General features: G+C 45.5%; 1 protein-coding gene across 4 annotated transcripts in view; it reads right to left on the bottom strand.

Annotated features, from left to right (window-relative positions):
• Positions 1-1,751: 1,751 nt before the first annotated feature.
• The window catches only part of LOC116069785 (multidrug resistance-associated protein 9), a 72,419-nt gene continuing 51,379 nt past the window's right edge, over positions 1,752-22,791 (bottom strand). For 2 of the 4 annotated variants that reach the window (XM_031340699.1, XM_031340700.1), the window contains exons 22-30: positions 22,551-22,688; positions 15,183-15,369; positions 9,342-9,431; positions 6,851-7,040; positions 6,253-6,412; positions 5,034-5,112; positions 4,003-4,116; positions 2,594-2,758; positions 1,752-2,484 (exon numbers count right to left, since the gene is read on the bottom strand). In XM_031340699.1, the coding sequence (XP_031196559.1) occupies positions 2,398-2,484; positions 2,594-2,758; positions 4,003-4,116; positions 5,034-5,112; positions 6,253-6,412; positions 6,851-7,040; positions 9,342-9,431; positions 15,183-15,369; positions 22,551-22,688 (1,210 nt within the window). In that variant the 3' untranslated portion in view covers positions 1,752-2,397. Of the gene's footprint in view, positions 2,485-2,593; positions 2,759-4,002; positions 4,117-5,033; positions 5,113-6,252; positions 6,413-6,850; positions 7,041-9,341; positions 9,432-15,172; positions 15,370-22,550; positions 22,689-22,791 lie in introns of those variants that run through there. The other 2 variants (XR_004110139.1, XM_031340701.1) reach the window with 2 other exon arrangements.

Genomic DNA, 22,791 nt, shown 5'->3' on the forward strand with positions numbered 1-22,791 from the left:
TTCCCTAAGCAGATGGCCTGGCTCTAGGAGAATGCTACAGAAAGCAAGACAGAGGACAAGTTAATGAGCAGTGTTCCTCCTTGTGTTTCCTCCCTGGCTTTCAGCTATGTTGGAAAACCCATATCAGGTGAACAATATTCCAAGTTCTGCCGACAGCTCAAGATGTAGCCTGGTCCCATTGGGACACAGCTGAAGTGGCCTCTGGGTGCTGGTCCTAGAGAAATACTTCCCTAGGCAGTTGTTTTTGAGCAGGAAACCCCATTTTCAATTCATGCGCTCTCCTTTCAAATGAATTTTGTTTTCACATCTGTCTGTCTATCTGTCTGTCATCTTTTCTTTTCTTTTTATAGTGTCTCCATGCAGAGCACATATTTCTGTTTACTAGTGCAATTTCCTTAAGAATTACAGCTGCCTTGTCTCCCAGTTTGAGGTCACTCCTTTCCCCACCTATAACCAGCACATTTTTCATGTCTTTCGACTCCATTTTTGTTGCTCTTTCTCACTGTAGAAGTGGATGAGGGTAGTGAATAGTAACCATGCCACAGCCTGAATGCCACCTTTTCTTAAAATTCCTTCCATTAAACAAATTAGTCCATTCCTTCCCGACACAGCCTCACCTGAGTTCTCATGGAACGCATAGGATACAGGGACTTAATTTGTCTTTGCCTCTAGCCCAGTTCGCCTTTGAACTTCTAAATGCTAGGCCTCTACTGTGCTCCTCCCTGTTGGCAGTCTGGTCTTCCACATTCCCATTGGGATGTCCCATCAAACCCTGCTTATTGCATTCCAGGATGTCTCTAGCCCAAATTCTTCCACATTCCTCCCTCAAGCCAGTTCCAAAACCCCGTAAATGACAGGGTCAGGCCTATTGCTGAAGCAGTACCGCTTTTAGGTTCTAATTCTCTGTATTAGTTCCTTTTCTCATTGCTGCGAATAGAATACTTGACAGAGCAACTCAAAGAGTCAAGAATTTACTTCTGGCTTATAGTTTAAATGGATGCCATTCATTGTGGTGGAGAAAGCATGGCAGCAAGAACATGAGGCAGCTGGTCACACAGTGTGTCTTCAGTGAGGAAGTAGACACAGATGAAAGCTGGAGCTCAACTACCTCTCTCCTTTTCATTCAGTCCAGACCCCCAAGACCCATGAAATGTTGGCATCTGCATTTAGAGTGGGTCTTTCCACTCTATGCAGGGGAAATGTAGAATCTCCCTCCCAGGCACCCCCAAGGCTTAGCTCCTACATAAATCTAGGCCTTGTCAAGTTGATAACCAGTAAAACCATCCCAGACTGTCTGATGGAAATTCCTAGATAAATCTTCTATCATGCTGGTGAACTTGAAAGGCAGGACTGCTGTGTCTCTTGAATGGTCCTAAGTTCTGGATGCTGGATAGTGTGTGACCAAGGCTGGGAAGGAGCTTTATTGACCACACTGCTGCATACTGTACATGAGGTGTGGGCTGGGGCTGGAAAAAAGTACAGGGGACATCACAAGAACCTGTTGTCCTCACCAGAAATAAAAAGAGGGCCCTCAATCCAAGGAATAGCAAATATCACTCTGAGTTAGCAGGACTCACACTGGGGCTACAGGGTAGGTCTTTCCTCTGATCCTCATAAAAGACCTTGAGGCTGGTGAACAATTGTATAGATTCATTACTGAGCCAAGGGAGATGGCAGTGGGAAGTCTGTTAGAAGGCATCGTTCAAAGAGAGACAACGTCAGTAAAATAATTGCAAAGCAACATTTCAGGGTCATTTGGTTTCTTATTGCATTTTAATGACTGATAAAGAAGATATAAAAATGTCATTTATTCAGAAACCCCAGTGTTTTGCTTTCTGGTTATTTTAACAGATCAATTGCAACATACAATATGATTTCTTTGAAAAAAAATCTCATGCCAAACACTATCATCAGTCTTTCATGCTGTAGATCTGTGTGGTTACTGTTTGCCACATAGTTAGCTAAGAGTGGAATGAAATTAAACAGAAAGAAAACCCTTCTCTCTTGTCTGGTAACAAAATCAAGGAAAGCTGTCATCTCCAGCCTTGGGCATTTTCCCATCTCATTTGTTTTTACTGCTTTTGGACAGAAAGTTAGAATGTTCCCATTGTTGGACATTATATAATATTGGTGAGGACACATGAGGGACCCTTAGGGTTTTCAGAAGTAAGAGGCAGCTTCCAACCCACCAGCTTTGTCTGCACACTTCACCATCCAGAACCAACCCTGAGTCTGCCAAGAGAGGTGACCAGAAGAGCAAGGGACACATCTCAGCCCCAGCTCACCCTGTGCTCCATGGGTGGGAAGGGGGTGTGTGTGACCAGGGCCGCTTGACTCCACCTTTGGGCTTGTATTCTCACACATCCATTGCCTCCTCTCAAATCATCCATGGGACATTTACAGTCCAACTTCTGCAGCTAGTAACATCGCAAATGCAGAGTCAGGCTTCTCAGCAAGGACTTCAGGCTTGTCAAACTCAATCACCTGAAAATCAGAGAAGAGCTGAAGTTTTCAGGGAGATAAACTATATACAACACACAGCCCTAACGGGGAAAGCCTTTGAGGAGGGGATGCCAACCAGAACTTCCTGCACCTTCCCATTTTCCATGACCAGGACAAGGTCACAGTTGAGAACCGTGTTTAGACGATGAGCAATGGTCAATACTGTGCAGCCTTTGAAGGCCTCCTTTATGGTGCTCTGAACAAGGGTGTCTGTCTTGGAATCCATGGAGGCAGTAGCTTCATCAAGGAGAATGATCTGTTAAGAAAGAAGCATTGTATAAGACAAAGCTGTGCAAAGAGGAAAATGTATAGCCTTGGATCTAAGAACTCGGAAATCCTGCAATAGAGACTGAGGAAGCAGCCCTTCTACCTTTTCCAGCATCTGCAGGCTGCCTGCATTCCTCAGCCCAAGACCTTTCCTGCCACCACATCTGCAGCTCTCTTTGACTCTACTGCTTGCTTCTCATATAGACACATAGGAATATGCTAAACACTAGACCTGCCAGAACCAAGACAATTCTCCTATTTCAAGATCTTTAATGTTCTCATACAAGTTCGGGGTACATGACAAGGATACCATTTTGGAGTTGAGAGGAGCATTGTTCTGCTTGCCAAAGTGTTGTTTGGATTTTACAGTTTGAAGGTTTAACCTCAACCCCTCATTGGACTTAACATCGCCAACTTATCTAATTTCCTCACATGTGAAGGGTCCAAGTCTTACACGAAGCCACAGAGCTACTTCACAGTGAGTGAATTCACCATTATGAATGCCTGGCTAATAGGATTTCTTTCTTTCTCTCAATTGTTATGTGTACATGTATGTGTCTATGTGTGGGTCCATTCACACAGACATACAAGTGCAGACAGAGTCCAGAAGAGGGAATCAAACACCCTGGAGCTGGAGTTATAGGTGTTGTAAGCCATATGATGTGAATACTGGGAATTTAACCCAGTTCCTCTGGAAGGGCAAGAAACATTCTTAGCCACTGGACCCTCTCTCCAGCCCCCATAAAATGGGATTTGTTGAGAGAGAGAGAGAGAGAGAGAGATGGAATTTTCTTTCTTAGAATCAGTAAGTAAGACTGGTTAAGTCACTCAAGAAAGTATATATAAAAAATTTCAAATCTTATATGCTAGTATTCTGGTGGCTTTCTCGGTGTCCTAAGTACTGTGCCTAAGGATTCAGAATTATTCAGGGACAAAGGGAAAAGGTTGAGAGCATATTTTTCAAATTCAAGCCTCCTAAGAGTGGAGAGAATGCGTTATCGAGACCTCCCAAGGTGAAGCCCGGATAAGGAAGGTGCTGCTCTAGGGAATGGCTGTTATTTCTCAATTTTTACCCCTCACAACGTTGTCTTAACAGAAAGCGATTGGTTCTTAAATTACTGCAGTGCTCTGTCTTTGCTGAAAGACAAACTTGTGTCTCTGCCTCCCGGATTGAGCAGCACTGCAGGGAATATCCAAAATTTGACCAATCCATTTTCCAAGCTGTTTCCTTACTTTTGAATTGCGGAGAAGTGCCCGGGCCATACAAAGCAGCTGGCGTTCCCCTACTGAGAAGTTTTCCCCGTTTTCTGTGACTTCTGCCTGTAATTTCTCTGGGAGTTTCATTATCTATAAAACATAGAAAATGACACATTTCTCCTGGTGATCTATAAAATCTTCCTGTATCATCTTATTGATTGCCCCTGCCCTCCTCCTCTTGCATTCATCAGCTTGCTTTATTTTACAATGGGAAAGAAAAGTACAAAATAGCAATCATTTCAATACTGCAAACAAGCAGCAGGGAGATCCAGGGAGATGTTAATAATGTAAAGCTACTATGACTCACCATAAAGGACAAATCACCTATATACTTCTAGGGAACATTTAAGCAAATGGAAATGGCCTGCAGAGTTGCAACTTTTCAAGAATAAAGCACAGAGGGGATGGCAGAGTTTTCCAGAAGGCTGAGACAAAGTCTGTCTATCCATAACAATAGACCAAAGTGGCTCTGGGAGATGTTTGCCTTGGCACCCAGGGGCCACTGACCTCACCGCTTAACTGGACAAGGTATTATGTCCTAGAACTCAAACCAGCCAGCCACATTTGCAATCCCAGAACAAGCTAGACCCATTCATCATTCTTCAGCTCATCTGTTCTGATAAAGTCAGTGAGGCCATAGGCCGAATCATCAGGCCCTCCATGACTCTGGACCCGGATGGACCTGGGTTTGAGTCTCCATCCTGCTACTCACTGGCATGGACACATAACTCCTTTAAGCTTTAACTTTGTCAACTCAAAAATGAAGGATAAGAGCACCAGCCTCCAAGGGCTATGCAGACGACCAAGGGAGATGATGTATGTAGAGCTGTGCACTGAATCAGCCACAGAGCTGACAAATAGTACTGTGGTGGGTTTTAATAATCAGGAGCAAGGAAGGCTTAAACTTCGCTGATGTATGTCACTCCTGCAAGTAAACCTGGCCAGGAACAGGTATGTGGGGTGGCGGTCTTGGGAGTGGACACATGCTGGACAGCCCCGAGACTTACTGTGTCTCTCATGAACGTTCTTTCTAAAACGTGCCAGAGTGTCTCGTCGGTGTGACTCCCCAAGGGATCCAAGTTGTACCTGCAATGAACCAAAGGAAAGCAAGCTGGATCCTCAAGGAGGATACAATGGAGAACAGGAAGGTGAGAGGACCGGAAGGAGACGTGATATCTTGAAGCCCAAAGTGGCTCCCAGAAGCTATAAAAGTTGAGAACCTTCCCTGTAGCCTGTTGGGAGACAAGAAGAGGTGGGATGAGAAGAGCCTGTTCAGGCCAGGCCCCAAGACCAAGGACCTACAACTCTGTGGTGGAGCAGAGTCCTTGGAGACAGGCAGGAGTGAAAACCCCCACGAGGAGGCAGAGCAAACACAACCACACCAGGGTCCACTGCATCAGTGTAGAGCAAAGCAGTTCTTGGCAAAGAAAGGACAAAAGAAAGAAACCAGCATCCCTTTCAGTCTCAGCATCAAGAAGCATGGCTCCAGATCACAGGCCCCACTGAGGATGTGAATTGAGTGTTTTGAGATGCATCACTCATGTGATCAGCTTTAAATAGGCACAGTCTCCCTACATCATCCAGTGCCCAATAAGAGGGCGTTTCCATTTCCCTGGACCAGCTCAGACACTCGCATCCCCCTGTGCTTAGACACCAGATCCTGAGGCTGTGTAAGTTGCATCCTTCATCTCCTTATACTTGATCAGCTTCTGTCCTGTAGTGGGAATGAATTGATGCACTTGCCAAAAGCACACACAGGCCAGGGAACCACTTAATCCACCGTGCACTGTGGGGGACTTTTGAGCATGGTCATTGCTAAGCCTGGTGTAATGCTGGAGCACAGGCATAAAATAGGGCTGTTTGGGCCAACTGTGCTATCTGCGCACTCTATGTGTAATAAAATCACGAATAATAGTATTACTAACATTATTAAAACGATTAATATCACTACTAATTATACGTTGGTGCTAATAATGTAATGATATAATGATGATGTTATATTAATAATGATAAAATGGTTTAATAATATAGCTCCTGAAATACCAGCAAGGCTCAGGACACTATTCCCCAGCTCCTTCCAAAGCTTTACTAGAAACCAGACGCCAGCAGCCCAGTTCCCTGGGCTAAGACTGCCAAGAACAGCCCTGGCCCAGCAATTTCTCAACTACTGGTTGGCTCAATGTCACCGTCTCCAAACAGGAATGCACGATGATTGAAAACAGCTACCTTACTGTACCTACAAACAGGACAGGATCCTGGGGGATCATGGTCAGCTTGGTCCGGAGGTCTTCCAGACCCACAGTGCAGATATCTACCTCGTCAATGAAGATGGTACCAGAGGCTGGTTCCACCAGACGAAACAGGGCCATGCCCAGTGATGATTTTCCTGGGGACAATAAGAGCAAGAATAATGAATCCGACACCAGCTTTTGCCGCCATCATGTCCAAGCATTTAATTAAGGGGATTTTTTAATGCAATGAAACTGGCTCCGTGTGGATGACTCTGCAAGGCAGACATCGCTCACGCTGGGGGACCAGGCTGCCCTAACACCATTAACCTGCCGGTTCCAGCAGAGGCCTTTAGCACACAACTCATCTTCTGGGCCTCATCTCTCCACAATTATTCTCATTTAATTAATCCAAAAGCTACTGTATGTTTGCTTCCAACTCTCCACATCCGTTCAGCCTGAAACCCTAAGTTACAGTAAAGAGGTTTGGGGGAAAATAACAATCCAGCACATCGCTCTGCTGTGGCTTAACCGGCACATGGAGAGCAAGTTCAAACAAACAACCCCAAAGAAACAAATGCAGAGTGTGTCCTCACCAGAGCCCGTTCTTCCCACAATCCCAACTGTCTGCCCGCTTTGGATGTTCAGGTTCAACCCGTCGAGAACGAGGGGGGTGTTGTCTCTGTATCTCATCCGATAGTCCTTGAAAATTATCTCCCCACGGCTCGGCCAGTCTTTGGGACAGGTCCCCACTTTGAAGGAGTGAGTGTGTTCAGGAACACAGGTCTGAAAAGCAGAAGTAGAACCATTGACCAACTTGCTAGCCACTGGTCTCCACTGACTTAAATCACTAACTCCACAGCTGTCAGTGCCGGTGCCTGCAGTGGTAAATGAGACCCATAACCCTGTACTCAAGAAACGTGACGTCTGCTCAACGTAGTGCTAAACACCCATAATTATAACATTCAGGAAGCTGATGCAGGAGGACTGAGAGTTACAGGACAACACGGGGTACATGAGGAATACCTCACAAAAAAAGCAGTCCACATCTCAAGGGGAGTACATTAGGTAATACAAGAGAGTATTGTGGGCTGGGCATGGTGGTGCACACCTTTAATCCCAGCACTTGGGAGGCAGAGATAATGGGGTCTTTGTAAGGTTGAGGCCAACGAGGTCTACAAGGTGAGTTCTCGGACAGCCGGGGCTACACAGAGAAATGCTGCCCCCCCCCAAAAAAAAACTCCAAAACAACAACATCAAGAAGAGTATTGTAATAAAACATAAAAAGTGGCTTATATGGTAGGTGGCAACAAGCAGAATGAAATTATTTAAGGGTTGATGAAGGCATCTCTGAGGATACGATACTAGAACTGAGGCCTACAATACAGAAAGGATGACAGCTTCCTGGATTTCTATCCAGAACCTTCCAGACAGAGGAAATGGGGAATTGTAAAGTCCTGGAAGCCACAACAACCTTGAATAACTCCAGGAATAAAAAGAAAAGTCACGTACACTTGGACCTAATGAAGGATGGATAATGCAGGGGGAAAGCAAAAGGCGCTTCTCACTGGGCCTTAAGGCCTGGGCTAGTCATCAGCACAATGACTGTGAAGCTGTAGGACAAATCCAGGATGAACCTAGAGATGTGCAGAATTCATTCTAATTTCTGTGTATACAAAAGTCATCATGGTGCTAAGAACAGGAAGGCGACAAAGAATGCAGAAGGCCAAGTTCAGCAGAAAAAAAAATAGAAAACCAGACAAAACATTGAGCTCCTTTCTCTTCATAAGTATCTCTAAAACCTCACAATCTAATGAATACAAAGTGAGCTCCATTAGGAGACCAGCCCTTTGTCTCACTTTATGATGGCTCTCCCAACAATGAGGAGTCCCCCAGTGCCCCATCAGGGTTTCTGGCCAGCCCAAGTCTCTAGTCAATAAGTAACCTCAATTAGCTGAGTAAAGATTTGCCTTCTAAGGGAGCATTTTAACCCCTAGAAGAGTTACATAAACATATTTTTTAAAGAAACCAATTCTGCACTAGCCATGTCTTTAGTTTATGGAATCTGCTTATTTTATGCCCTAAATGTTTATAGTATTTATGAATTTGTGCTTGAGATTCTAATTTAAAATGTATACTTGAATAATTAGTTTAAATGTGATTTTAATTCAAACACTTTCTGCTCATATAGGAACCAGTCATAGGGATTTCAAGCCCCTCTACATTCACAGTGAGACTTCTACACACCAGGAAGATCTGTGTGTTAGGCAAATCATGGAGGCATTTTAAAAGCGAACCAGCTGGTCTGGAGAGACAGCTCAGCGGTTAAGAGCACTGACTGCTCTTCCAGAGGATCTGAGTTCAATTCCCAACCATCACATGGTGGCTCACAACCTGCCCTCTTCTGGTGTGTCTGAAGACAGTCACAGAAACTCTGTCTCAAAAAACAAAAGGAAGAGGAGGAGGAGGAGGAGAAGGAGAGGAAGTGAAGTGATCTTCTTTTGCTATTTTTTTTTCTTGTTTTTTTGAGACAGGGTTTCTCCATATAGTCCTGGCTGTCCTGGAACTCACTCTGTAGACCTGGCTGGCTTCAAACTCAGAAATCCACCTGCCTCTGCCTCCCAAGTACTGGGACTAAAGGCATGTGCCACCACTGCCCTTCTTTTGCTATTTTTAACTTTAATCAAATATTAATTTTCAGAAACCAAAGCAAGCCACGGAATTTGGGTTTGGATTGTGAATGCAGGTTTTAAGTGGATGGCTGACAGATCAGAGTCCAGTTACTAAAAGGATCCCATTCACAAACTAAAAAAAAGAGGAAAAGAGCAAACTGGGGGGCTGGATAGATAGCTCAGTGGTTAGGAGCATGCACTGCTCTTTCAGAGAACCAGAATTTGATTCCCAGCACCCACACTGGGTGACTCACAGCCACCTATAACGCCAGCTCCCAACATGTCTGTCTTCCACAGGCATGTATGTACACACACACATGTACACACACACACACTCACACTCACACAGAATTTAGATAAATCTTTAGAGAAACATCAAGACATGCCAGGTTCCCTCTGTTCCCTCATTTCTTACCAAAATGTACTCCCTTAGGAGCTCTGCGGAGGTGAACTTGGCTTGGGTCTCCGTTCCTGTTCGCACACACACTTGAAGCAGTCCACTGAGCTGTTGGGAAGAAACAGGTAGATAGTTACTGGGGGTCCCTTTTCCTCCCTCAGTCCCTGCTGTTGCACCTTTCTGGGGAGCCTTCCACTTCAAATTACTGCTGGGCTCCAGCAACATGCAAAAGAGGCTGGCAGTCCCAGCCAGGAACACAGAAGGCCACATTTCCAGTTGGGATGTTTCAAGCTTAAACACTTCCTTTGTATTTAAAAACAAATGGTATTTACATTTTCTCTCTCACTCCAGATGGTGAGAATCATCCCACCACCTTGATCACTCCTGTGAGCCAGTCCCATCTCCCTCAGAGGAGATTCCCGCTGAGAGCTCAATTGCGAGGGCTTGGCTCCTGGCTGCCACCTGGTGGGGGCCCTGCACCGGGCTCCCGCACCTTAACCCACCACATCTGGGACTGAAAGACAGCTAAAAACCTCCAACAGAAGCCAAAGGACCACTGCACACACCTGCTCTGGATGTAAAAAAATCGGGGTACAGACTACGGGAAATGATTTGCCAAGATAACCCCCGTTAAGCCACGATCCCCCAGAATCTAACTCCCGATTTCCAAGTGCAAGTCAAAACTGGAACAGGTGGTAGTATGCCTTTCCCCCCACTTCAAAGGATATATCTGTACCCCAAATCTCTTGAACCCAGGAATGTTAGTTAGCCCATTTGGCTGTGTGAAAGGGCTGCTCCTGCTGCTCCTGCTGATCCAGGACCTCGGAGAGCTCCTTTGCAGCTGAGGTTAAGCACCCTGCATACCTAGTTGGTTCCTACCAGTGCCCTAATAAAAGACAAAGGAAAGATCCATAAGACAAGAGGAAAAGAAGACAGAAGCAGAAGTTAGACCAGTGCCATTCCAACCTCTGGAAATGCTCAACCTCCAAAAGCTGATCAAAATGTGATCATTCCCTGGAGCCCTAAGGAGAAAGGTGGCCTTGACAACAAGCACTGTGTCTACTTCTGACACTGTGAGAGAATAAGTCCCTCTTGTAACCCACCAAGCTCACGGGGTTTGTTGCAGAAGCTGCAAAAATGGCTGCAGACTGTTAGCCTGCAGAGTACAGGAGCAGGTAGGAGAAAGGCGGGAAGAGAAGGCTACTGAGCCGTGCTCATGAGAGTTGAGCACTGTAAACCACTGAGACCAGTCTAGGGAAGGAACTTCTTCGAGACTATTCAGGTGCACCACCCCAAGGCAAGGAAACTGGGATCTTCACAGTTGTCCCTTGGTATCTTAGGGAATGGGATCTGTGACAATGAAGAGGGCAACTAGCTAAAGACTGTTGGAAAATTCCACCAGACCTCAGAATAGCCTAGGCCCCTCCTTTCCCAGGAGAGAGAAGTCAATGGATGGAGCATGTAAGCAACCCTGCCTTCCCAGAAGGGAAAGGCTAATTACATTCCTCAGGAAGCCACCTGCAGATAAGGGAAGCCCAGAGCATGAAGACACCCCTACCTTCCGGAAAGGGAAAGGCCGGACATATTCCTCAGAAAGACCATTGGGCGGACTGACCATTGGCCACCTACAGACAAGGGAAGTCCTTGCTACCTCATTCCCTAAGGACCAATCAGTTTAAAAGTCACACTGTTCCACCAATCATATTGTGCCCAGTGGCTGTTGCTCTATTCTGTCCCTGAAAACTGTATAAAAACTGGCCAAATGAGCTGTCCAAGGTCGCCTCTCTTTTGGGTGCAGGACAGCCCCAGTGCACTGGAATAATAAACTCCTCTTGCTTTTACATTGATCTCCAGCTCTGTGTGGTTCACTGGGGTGGGGGTGGGGGGTGCTCAGTAGCTAAGGCTCATCAGAGTCTTACAACACCTGGCACCACCACTCCATCATCCTCCTGATACCCAAATCTACAGATGGCTGAGACTTGAGTGTGAAGAGGAATCATGCTTAAACATAACCTAAGAAAGTTCTGGCAAGCAACTGGGAGCAGTGCAGCCAGACAAGGGTGGGAAGAATAAGATGGGGGGTGGGGCCCCTCCAGGACCTTGGAGAGCTCTCAAGAGGCCCCTTGCCACCTTCCCTGTTTAGTTAGCCCAGATCTTCCCATTTTCTTTTGGAGCAGTAGACCTCAACCTGGGTGATGTTGCCCCCATTCCCCTACCTAGGGGCAAGATCTTCTTTGAACTGTGTGCTAGAACCCATGGCCTGGTGGACAGAATGCACCCAGATGGTTGATTGCAATACTATGGCCAAAAGCACACCCCCTGCCTCATAACAGCTGATCAGATTGAGAATGCACAGTGCTTCCAAGAAGGGCCACAGATAAATTCTACTAAAGACGAGAGAGAACCAGCGCCTAAGTGCCTAGCAGCCCACCCAGGTCTAGAACTCCCACCTTGGCTCGAATGAAGACCCAAGTAAGCTCAGGTTCAGCACTGCACCTGTAACATCAAGTAGCACTCTTTTCCTTTCCCTCTGGCATTGCACACCAATTCCTCATTCCTCTAGGAGGGGTTCCTCTATTCTCCGGTGAAGCTTCGCCACTTTGATTCTGTGTTCCCCGGACAGGACTGATGTCAAAAGGGCCCACTGCCAGCTGAGAGCAAGTGCTAACACACCTCAGAGCACGCATATTCTTCTCTGGCCCTGCAGGGGTGTTTGGCAACCTTCTCCTAAAAAGCTGTTAATATTGCCCAAAAGTGTGTCCTTAGTTGGAGAAAGCTGGTTTTAGACCAGTTAAGGCAAACCTTTCATCTGCTTGATATTTAAGAGGCAATGATGCAGACATCCACTACCAAGGGGGGAAACTGGTTACCCAAAGAACCTTCATTTTCTTACTCCAGGGCACGGAGGATATCTCTGTTAGGTAAAAAGGAAGCTCCAGTTCCCCAAACCCCAGAAGGCAGTCCAAATATGCAGAAATGACCCCAACCTGGATTACAGGAGGGTTTCTGGTGATTAGATAAGGACTAGCATTCCTCAGGAACTTGTGAAGCTGGTTGCACATCTACCAAACTGAACCAGTTCCCTCAACTCCAGCAGAAGAGACACAAGGTACCTGTGGTACCTATTAGCACACCACAGCCCATGCTGGCATCCAGGCTCCCTCAGAATCATGTCCCTGTTGGCACATTTCAAAGTCAATCCTAGTCTTCCAGCCCTTCCTACCTCCTCCCCTCCCCTAAACTTCTTCCACCTCATGTCTCTCTTATCTGCAATAAAAACCGTCCCCTTAACTATACCATGGGCTAGTCATGTCATCTGTTTATACACTCTCTATAGCCTCCACGCAAACACACTACTAAAATGATACTGCTGGTATTTTCAAAAAGAAGACCTTCCACATCCAGGAGATGGGGAGATTCCAGTGCATAAAAGTCATATATTTCTGCCAGACAGCATCAGGTGACAGCCTTTGCTAAAATGGAAGCAAAAAGGCTCCCATGTGAGAAGGGGGCCACAAGAAGCAGACTGGCGATGGTCTGTCTAGAAACAACTGCTTCTATGGACCCATTGTGCCTTTTCTCATTCATTTTCTTTCCAACCTCAAATATACATGTTTCCCCTAAGTGCATGCACAAGAGCATGTGTGTATGTACACATGCATCCTTCCGTAAAGAAATTGAGCTAATAAACTGAGGAATATTTATGGGGCTCTAAGAATACTACTCTGGGGGGGGGGGGACAAAACCAAACACTTCAGTTCTGGTGTTTAGTGCCTATAGCCCCATTTCTGCTTTGGGAAAGGGAAGCAAATGTCTACATTCTCAGCCCCAGCACCTACAGAGTTAGAGAATATTCCAGGAGGGGAGCCATGAAGGCACACCATGAAAAGCCAAAGCATTCTCCTATCCTTAAGTACAGATGAGCCAAGAGATATAGATAAACCAACCACGAGGAGGAAAGAGCAAGAAACTGGATAAACAAGACAAAAAAAACTGACCCTGGAGAAAACAGATACAAACAAAGAAGAGAGAAAAGGGTTTTGTTTTGGTTTGGTTTTTTTTTTTTGTTGGGGAGGGGGTGATAATTTGTATTAATATTCTTAGAAAAAATAAGAATATATTTCAGCCATTTAAAAATGAGTCTTTAATGACTGAAAAAGAGAACGAGAGTATGTGAAAACTTGATTCACACTGAACATTAAAAAAAAATGGCTGAAACACAAAGCTGAGGGAAATTCCCAGAACACAAAGCAGAAGGCCCAGGAGATGGCTCAGCACTTTAGAGCTCTGGCTGCCCTTGCAGAGGACCTGGGTTTGGTTCCCAGCACCCACATGTTGGCTCACAGCCACCCATTAACTCTAATTCTTGAGCTCCAATGTCCTCTTCTGGCCTTTGTAGGTACTGCACTGCATGAGGTCCACAAACATACGTGCAAGCAATACACATGACATTAAAAAAATAAAATAAAATAAAAAGGAAGAGCATTTTCTGAATTGAGAAAAGATCTGACTTTCATCAGAAAAGACCAGAGTCTGGCATTGTGGGACATGGAGGATCACAGTGGAGCACACCTATGATCCCAGCATGGGGAAGCCGAGGCAGGAAACACTCAAGCTTGGCCTGCATAACGAGACCTTGCAGCAAAAATAAAGTGAACAAATAAATAAGCCTGGTTTGGAGAGATGGCTCAGAAGTTAAGAGCACTGGTTACTCTTCCAGAGGTCCTGAGTTCAATTCCCAGCAACCACATCGTGACTCATAACCATCTATAACGAGATCTGATGCCCTCCTCTGGTGTGCAGGCACACATGCAGGCAGAACATTGTATATATAATAAATACATCTTTTTATAAAAGTAATAAATATATAAATAAACTATTTACTTATATACTCTACTATATTAAGTAGAGTATGTTTTAAAAGACCCACATTCAGGGCTGGAAAGATGGCTCAGTGGTTAAGAGCACTGACTGCTCTCCCAGAGGTCCTGTGTTCAATTCCTAGCAACCACATGGTAGCTCACAACCATCTGTAATGGGATTCAATGCACTCTTCTTGTGTGTGTCTGAAGACAGCTGCACTGTACTCATATAAATAAAATAAATAAATCTTTAAAAAAAAAAGAGAGAGAGAGAGACCACATTACAAAAAACAATCTGTCCTGAAATTCCAGAGCACAGAGAAAAGGGACTAAATGGAGAAAGTTCCCAGTCAGGACACTGGAAGCACATTCCCAGGGACAAAATTCAAGAACCAACCTTGGCCTAAATCATGGCCCAAGCTCTCAGTTTTCTCATCTGCAAAGTGAGAATTGCAGAAACATCTTGGTGTCATTGAGAGCAGAGAAGGGAGTCATTTATTGTTCCTGAAGGACAGGGGAATGATGTGTCCTCACCTCTTGCATTATTATTAAAACCCAAGCAGCCAAGAGCCAGTTAGAAGCTATTCTTGGTCCCACTATGAAGCAGCTGTGTGATTTGGGGGTGATGTGGACTGTGGCTCCACATCTTGGCCCAAATCAATCATTCCACTCCTACCAAACTAGTAATAGTTATTGGATACCCAAGTCAATCCATAAAACCTGGGCTTTCGATGGGCTGTAAAGGGAAGAAATGTAACCCATCAGCTCCTTCCTCTTTCTACAGATCTCAAAGACAGTTTGTCGCCCACTGCACAATGATGTGGAAGCCATCACAGAAGAACACAAAGCCAAGAGTCAAGATCCATCTGTGCCTGAGTCCCACCCGACTGCCCTAAATGTCAACGATGTGTGTGGTCAAAGCTCTGTCTCTTTTTGAGTCTCCTGTTGAGTCCATCTAAACACCATAGGCCAGGCTCAGCCACGCACCAGCAGTTACCTGGATGATGTAAGACAATGACAAGCCTTTGGATGAGGCGCTGATTGAAGAAAAACTCAGGGTCACCAGCAAGGCCACAACAAAGGTAACGATGTTCATGAGGATGTCCATTCTGAGAGCAAACCACCTGAGAGCGCAGTTGAAGTACAGGAGGTGGCTGGAGTTTTCATCGTTGAGTGTCTTAAACCTAAAGTTTAAAAAAAATCAGAGGAAGTAAGAGCTGGGTTTCTGCAACTGTTGACAGGAAACTGGAGCTCCTAACAGAATACCTTCCCACATGGTGACTGTTACATGTTATGTTACATATGTTATGAGCACATATACCCAGCCCCTGCTGCTGCCACAAATGTCTTTGATTTGTACACATTTGGAGAGATTTCATGGGTCAGTCGACAAGGGTGCTAAGAGGGCCTTCTCTATCTCTCCCAGAGCCACAGCTAAGAACAAAACTGCAGAAAACCTCACCTCATAGCTTCACAGGCCTTGAGAATATATAAATGGCTCCTCTGATGTTAAAGAGAGGGGTAGCCAATGGTGGTGGTAGTAGATTAACAAGGAAGGGCTTTCACCCCCACCACCACCACTTCCCTTTACCAAGATCAAAATTATCATTCGATCCTGGCAGAGGGGCACACACCTGTGATCCCAGCACTTGGGAGGGTAAGGCAGAAGGACCAGAAGCCCAAGGCTAGCCTGGACTGCACAGCAAGATCCCATTTCAAAACCAACCAACCAACCAACCAACCAACCAACCAATCAACCAACCAACCAACCAAATCACTGCTTTAAAAGCTGTGGAGGGAGGGGGGAGGATCTTTTCAATGACAAGAAACTGATATTTTATCCCTATTACATGTCCCTGGATCCCATGGCTTTGAATTGGACAGAATCACAGAAAAATGGCATAGCCAGTGGATCCAAGATGAGACCCAATCCTGAGGCACCGACTCCCACTCGTTCCCCAGACAGAAACAGGGTGCATGCTGATAGTTCCTTCAGTTCAGGGGCAGGTACTGAGTGAACGTGGCGTTCAAGCTGCCTCTGTGACAGGGTGCAAAGAGGCTGCCGCAGCCACGGAATGCAGTGGGGTGCTGCCCAGCAAAGCGATCCAGAAAATTCAGAAAATTCACTGCAAACAGCAATGCAGCGGTGAGCCTTCGCTGTGACATCTTGCATCTGTGTAGGGAGATGGGTCAACAGGAAAGAGCAGTAGAAAGGGGAGAATGGCTGGCGTGTGGGTGGTCACCTGGCAATGCTCCTTCCAGATCCTTTCCCTAGTTCCCCCTGTGGAAGCTTCAGAGAACTGGGCTCAGAGAAAAGATAGGTGTTTAAAAGCAAAAACAGAATGCTTCCTAATTACAAACAAGTTTCTTAGTCCCAGTATTCGCAAGTACGCATGCGCTCACACACCGCATGCACACAGCCTGCTTGCCATGCAGAGCCTCGGGGCAGAAAATATCAGGGACTGAAGTTTTAGGTGAGCTATGAGAGACATCTCATTCCTTGGCCCACTAAAGGGCCCTTGACCCAGTGGGAAGGCACTTGTGGGGACAATTGGTGGGAATTTGGGGAAGAAAAGAAATGCCTTTTCGAGTGTAAATCCCTAAGACACATGGCTCCCACACACCATCACACCTATTTTGTTTCCATTCTAATTACTGTTTGTTTGTGTTTTGTTTTGTTTATACCAGGCCTTAGTCCGACTACTTTCCCAAATACCACAGTCTTTCTAGTAGCGTGGGGGAAAGTGCAAAATACATCAGAAGCTGGAGCTCTCCCAAAGGCAAGTGTTACAAGGACAGAGACCCCTGTCAGTCACTTGAGGCTAAGCTGGCGATGGGAGCCTCTTCTTAGAGGAGAAACTATGGGGAAACAAGTGTCCGTGTCTGTCTGTTTTGTTTGTTAGAGGGCAAAGAGTCGAATGGCTCTATGGACATTCTTCATGATCAGTACACCAGAAGTGTCTGTGTGATGCAGGACTCTAGACAAATAGCATCAAGAAACAAACAGATGGGCAGTGGTGCTGCACACCTTTAATCCCAGCGCTCGGGAGACAGTGGTGGGCAGATCTCTGAGTTTGAGGCCAGTTTGGTCTTCAAGAGTGAGCTCCAGGACAGCCAGGGCTACACAGAGAATCCCCGTATCTATTTAAAACAAAAACAAAAAGGAAGGGAGGGAGGGAAGGAGAGAGGGAGGGGAGAGAAGAAGGAAGGAAAGGGAGGGAAGGGAAGGAAAAAAAGAAAGGTAAAGGAAAAGAAAGGGGAAAAAAGAACCAAACAAATGAGTAACAGGACTAACTGCTGACTAAATGTAAGGCAAGCTGCAAAGTCCTCAGTAGAGGCTTTTGTCTGAGGAGACCTCAGTAGAGATGAAAACGTTAAGTTAGCCCCTTCTCCACCAACCTCACGTCTTCCTCCTCCTCTTCTTCCTCTCCTCATCCTCCGGTGCCTCCTCTGCTTCCTCTCCCTTATCCTCTTTCCTTGGGAGGCAGGGTATTGTTATGTAGCTCAGGTTAGCCTCAAAACTTACAATCTCTCTGCCTCAGCATCCTAAGTATTGTGATTCCAGGAGCAAGCTGCCGTGCCCAGCATCTGTTATCTTTCCAGGAAAGGACAGAGGAGGGGAAGGCGTCTGTGGTAGAGATACTAATGGTTTTTCAGACTCTGCTCTCACTCCCCTTCAACACGGAAGGACTGCCGTCCCCAGGGTCCTGTGCAGTTAGGTCAGTCTGTGCAACTGAAGTTCTGCCGTTGGACTTGCAGAAAGCTTGTGTCTCCTTGCTGGGGTTAGCAATAAAGAGTTTTGATAGAGGTCTATCACTTTCCCTTCCCAAGGCCTTTGAGAAGGAAAAGCCAAGTAGTTGTAGCTCCAAATGTGAAGAGACTCTGTCCCCTGTGCTGTGGGCCCTTGTTAAAGTGTGACTTGAGGGAGAATATACATTTATTGTGTTAAGATCAAATTGCTCCACATGCTAGACATACATTAGTTCCCAAGACACTGCAGTCAGGATTATCACAACAATGGACCCTGTCCTGGTTGGTTGTTCTGAATTTTGCCTTTTTGTTTGGTTGGTTTGACTTTTTGGTTTGGTTTTGTTGTTTGTCAACATGACACAAACTAGAGCCAGCTAGGAAGAGGAACCTTAGTTGGGAAAACGCCTCCCCATCAGATTGGCAAGATGAACCACATCTGACAACACATCCATCACAGCCTGTATTTATAGTTGCCATGTCCTCTTGAGACATAACTCTTTTTACTCACATGTGGCTCCTGCCGTGTCTCTTCTGAGTAATTTTCACCTGAAGCCTTCTTTAACGGATATGAGAGTTAAGTCCAATTCTTTGGGTTGGAGGTGAGACAGGGTTTCTCTGTGTAGCTCTAACTCATTCTGTAGAGCAGGCTGGCCTCAAACTCAGAGATCTGCCCGCCTCTGCCTCTGCTCCTGCCTCTTAAGGTCTGAGGCACAAGTGCTCAGCTGATTCTTCTGCCATTATGGCTAAAAGTGGTTTTCCTCTTCCTCTGCCCGTACCATTCTCCTAAGCATCTTCTGTAGTGTCGGCTTCTGTCACAAAATACCTTGGTTTCTGCTTGTCCTGACAGATCAATTTTAAAAGATAGCTTTCCTGGACATAGCAATGTTGGTCAGAGGTTGCTTGCTTTGGAGGCTGGAAATACATCATCCCATGCTTTCCCAGCATGGGCTGCTGACAAGAAATCTCATGTTTTTCTGATGTTTAGGCCTTTGTAGGTGTTGGCATCTTCCTCTTACAAGCTGTAATGTTCTTCCTTTGCTTTGTATTTTGATGTCTTATAATGTCACAGTGAAGTCCTTCTGCGGTTATATCATTTTGGGGTTTGGGTTCTATCATGAGTCAAAATGTCTATTTCTTTCTAGATGGGGGAGGTCTTTTTTTTAATATTTATTTATTATTATATGTAAGTACACTGTAGCTATCCTCAGACACACCAGGAGAGGGCATCAGATCTCATTAAGGATAGTTGTGAGTCACCATGTGGTTGCTGGGATTTGAACTCATGACCTCTGGAAGAGTAGTTGGTGCTCTTAACCACTGAGCCATCTCACCAGCCCCGGGGGAGGTCTTTTAATTTGATCCTTTGACAGCATCCAGGGTTCTTGGCTGTTCTGGTCATGCTCATTTCTTTAGTGATCTGAGGTACAGGATTTGCCTGTCCTTGCCCTCCATCTCTGATGCCCCTTACCTGCCTTGTCATGTTTGCTGGTAAGCCTTTCTACAATGCTTTGGTTGTTGTTGTTCACCACTTGTTTGGTTTCTAATTTTGTTTTCTTGATGAATTTCTCTTTCTTATTAGTAACCTTTTCACCCATATTGCTGATTTTCTCAGGCAATTTCTCTCTCTTTTTTTCCCCCTCTAATGGTCCTCTCTATGTCCCAGGTTGACGTCACCTGCTTGTTTGTGTCCTTTGTCAAGTTGTTCATTATTTTTCCTAGGAAACTTAGGAAAACAGGTAAAAGACCAGCATGAAACTTTCAAATCTTCAGAGTCATCAGCAGCATTCTGACCTGCGGCGTCACAATGTCAGGCATTATCATCTTCTCTCTTCCGTTTCTGTGGTGACATCTGTATACCTGTTGGTTTGGAGATCTCTTCTGATTTTATTTGTAGTTCTTCATATGGAACAACTGATTTTTTTTTTTAGGTTAGCAAACATAGTACATTTCACCGTGGCGTCTGTGAAGACAGTGCATGTCCTTATCATTCATCTCCCTCCCACAGTGGCTCCCCTGTGCCCATCCCCCTAATTCAGCAGCCAACCATTGAGGGCTGCAATCCCAGTGACAATTTTCTTTTCCCCTGCCACCACTAGGAAGTCCTGTGACCAGAGCTGTGTAGTAGTAGTTTGCATTTCGAGGGTCCCCATCCTTCCCTTTGTACTCTCCAGAGATCCTGTCACTACTTCATGGGTGTCTGGTGTTCTTCTCTCCTTTTTCTGTTGTAATAGAGAACACCTGTTCTTGTTCTGACCCTTTTTCTCCATGGGGTCGCACAGCAGCGGCAGCTTCTAGTCCACTACCTCGCTCAGAAGTTGTAACTTACACGTTTTCTATGGTATGTTAGAAGTCTGAAGCTACATGACTCCACTAATCTGGTCTTCACAAATCTAGTCTTCTGAAGCTGGCCTACCCACACATAAAAATCGATACATAAATGTAGACTTTACAAGATAGTTTTTATGAGCTTGGGAAGGTGGATGTGTGTGACTGCAAATCACATACGGGCTGAGGCTTGCACATCAAGACTCTATCCCAACAGTCAGATATGTGTATAGGAGTAATTTGCTATGCCCATAGATCAATGTGCCTCTCAACTCTCATCAGTGAAGCTTCTCCTTGCTATAGATGGCCAACGTACAGCAAATGGGGGACTGTGGGAATGTGGGTGCTCAGCCCCACGTGGGACATACTTATCACAGCCTTCCACACAGAACTCAGGGGTCTTCATGGAAGAGATCGTAGAAAGATTTTAAGGCCAAAAGTGGTGGATAGCATTAAAGAAAGTGTCTTCGGAACACAAGAAGGCAGTTGCACATATGAACTCATGGCAGTTGTGGCTGTGTGCACAGGACCTGCCCAAGCTCAAGCCAGACAGAATCACAGCATGGAGAAGAAGGAAGGTGGGCATGAAACCCTACCACCAGCTGAGAAGACACTGGCATTTGGTAGCTACGAGGAGAGAAAGAGGTTTAGTAAGTGAGGTGTCTTCTGGTAGAGTGACTACAGTCAGAGCCAGGCCCTACCCCAAGACTTGTTGAACTACATAAGCTGCATGCATGTGTGGGAGGGCTTCGGGAGATGTGGGAGGTGGGAGATTGAACAAAAATATATTATATGAGATTCAAAGAACTAATAAAATATTTTAAAATGTGTTTATTGTGAAAGAATATTCAGTGCTATGAAAGCCATATTCAAAATAACCTTTGGAAAGAAAACTTTGTGGGTTGAAAAATAAAAGAATGGGAAGAAATGTAAGTGTCCTGTCTGAAATACTTAGGACCAGAAGTGTTTCTAACTAGTGTTTCTTTAAATTTAAATAATTAATTAACTTAGTTCTTCTATATGTATGGATGTTTGCCTGATTTTATGTCTGCCGCCACATGCATGCATAGGGTCTGTGGAGGCCATAGGAGGAGGGCATCCACTCCTCTAGAACTGCAGCTGCAGATGGTTGTAAGTTACCATGCACTGGGAATCAGAATCAAGACTGGGTCCTCTTGGAAGAGCAGCCATTGTTCTTAAGCCATCTCTCTAGCCCTAGTTGTATGTTTTTGTTTTTAATTCTGGAGTGTTTGTCTATGGAGAATAAGATAGCTTGGCAATGAAGAACAACTCTATGCACAGAACTGGCTTGGGATTCTTCTGTGCCACATATGGTAGCCCGCAGGTGATTGATTCACTTGCTTTACTGTATCTTGCAGCACTGGGGATTCAAAGCAGGGCCTTGCACAGGCTAAGCAATGTCCTAACGCTGGGCTGCACCCCTAGATCTTTTTCTTAACTCTCTAAGTCTCATTAAGGCCTCACCATGATATATATATTGAGAGAGAGAGAGAGAGAGAGAGAGAGAGAGAGAGAGACTGTCTTTGATCTCATTCTGTAGCCAAGGCTAGATCCTCCTGCCTCAGCCTTCTTAGTAGCTGGACCACAGGCTTGTGCCACTGTGCGCAGGTGTCTGCAGATGATTTTCATGCATATTTTTACTGTACCTGTGTCTTGGCTACAGTCTGCCACATGAGGTCAAGAGTGAGATTTTTCCCTTTGCAGTACGGCAACTAGTATTCAAAAGATTTGGGTTTGGGAGCTTTGCAGATTTGGGGATTTTTCAATTTATGATTATGCATATAAAGAGTACACGAAAATATGAGTAAGATTGGGATTTGAGGCCTACAAGTGATTTTTGTATATGTTTTTCGATATTTTCCTAGATTGAACCCATTTAGCAAGAAATGAAACACATAAAGTCATACAGAGCAGGGTAGCTCAATGGTGAAGTACTTACCTGGCCTTGCACAAGGCCCTGGGCTCACCTACAGCATGATGAATGTGTCTTCTCTCTTCTCCCCTCTCCCTGTCCCTTCCCTCCACCCTCTGTCTCTGTCTCTGTTTCTGCCTTTCTCTCTCTCTTTCTCTCTCTCTCACACATACACATACACAGAGAGAGAGAGAGAGAGAGAGAGAGAGAGAATAAATGAATGACATATATATCTTTCTCTGATTCTGCCAGCCCTTTACCAACATCCCCCCTCTCAATTCCAAAGCAGTATAGGATCTCCCATCTGGGCTGGGCCATGAGGTGGGGAGACCCTGGAACAGGGGCTGATCCACTCACTTGCTGATGCAATCGTCCTTTTTGTCGTAGGCATGGATGACACCCAGACCCTGCATGCAGGAGGTGATGTGAGAGAACCAAGGCGACCGGCTGATATTCTCTACCTGCTTGAGCTCCTGGACTCCTCGATGGAAAATGCTGCGGGGGAGAGAGGAATGAGAGGGCCCAAGAAGGTGACAAAGTATAGTCTTGGAGAACTCTCCATCAGCACAGGCAGGCCAGCCACACCTTCCGTGTGGCA

This window comes from Mastomys coucha, unplaced genomic scaffold (genome assembly GCF_008632895.1).
Source record: "Mastomys coucha isolate ucsf_1 unplaced genomic scaffold, UCSF_Mcou_1 pScaffold22, whole genome shotgun sequence".
Taxonomy (NCBI): domain Eukaryota; kingdom Metazoa; phylum Chordata; class Mammalia; order Rodentia; family Muridae; genus Mastomys; species Mastomys coucha.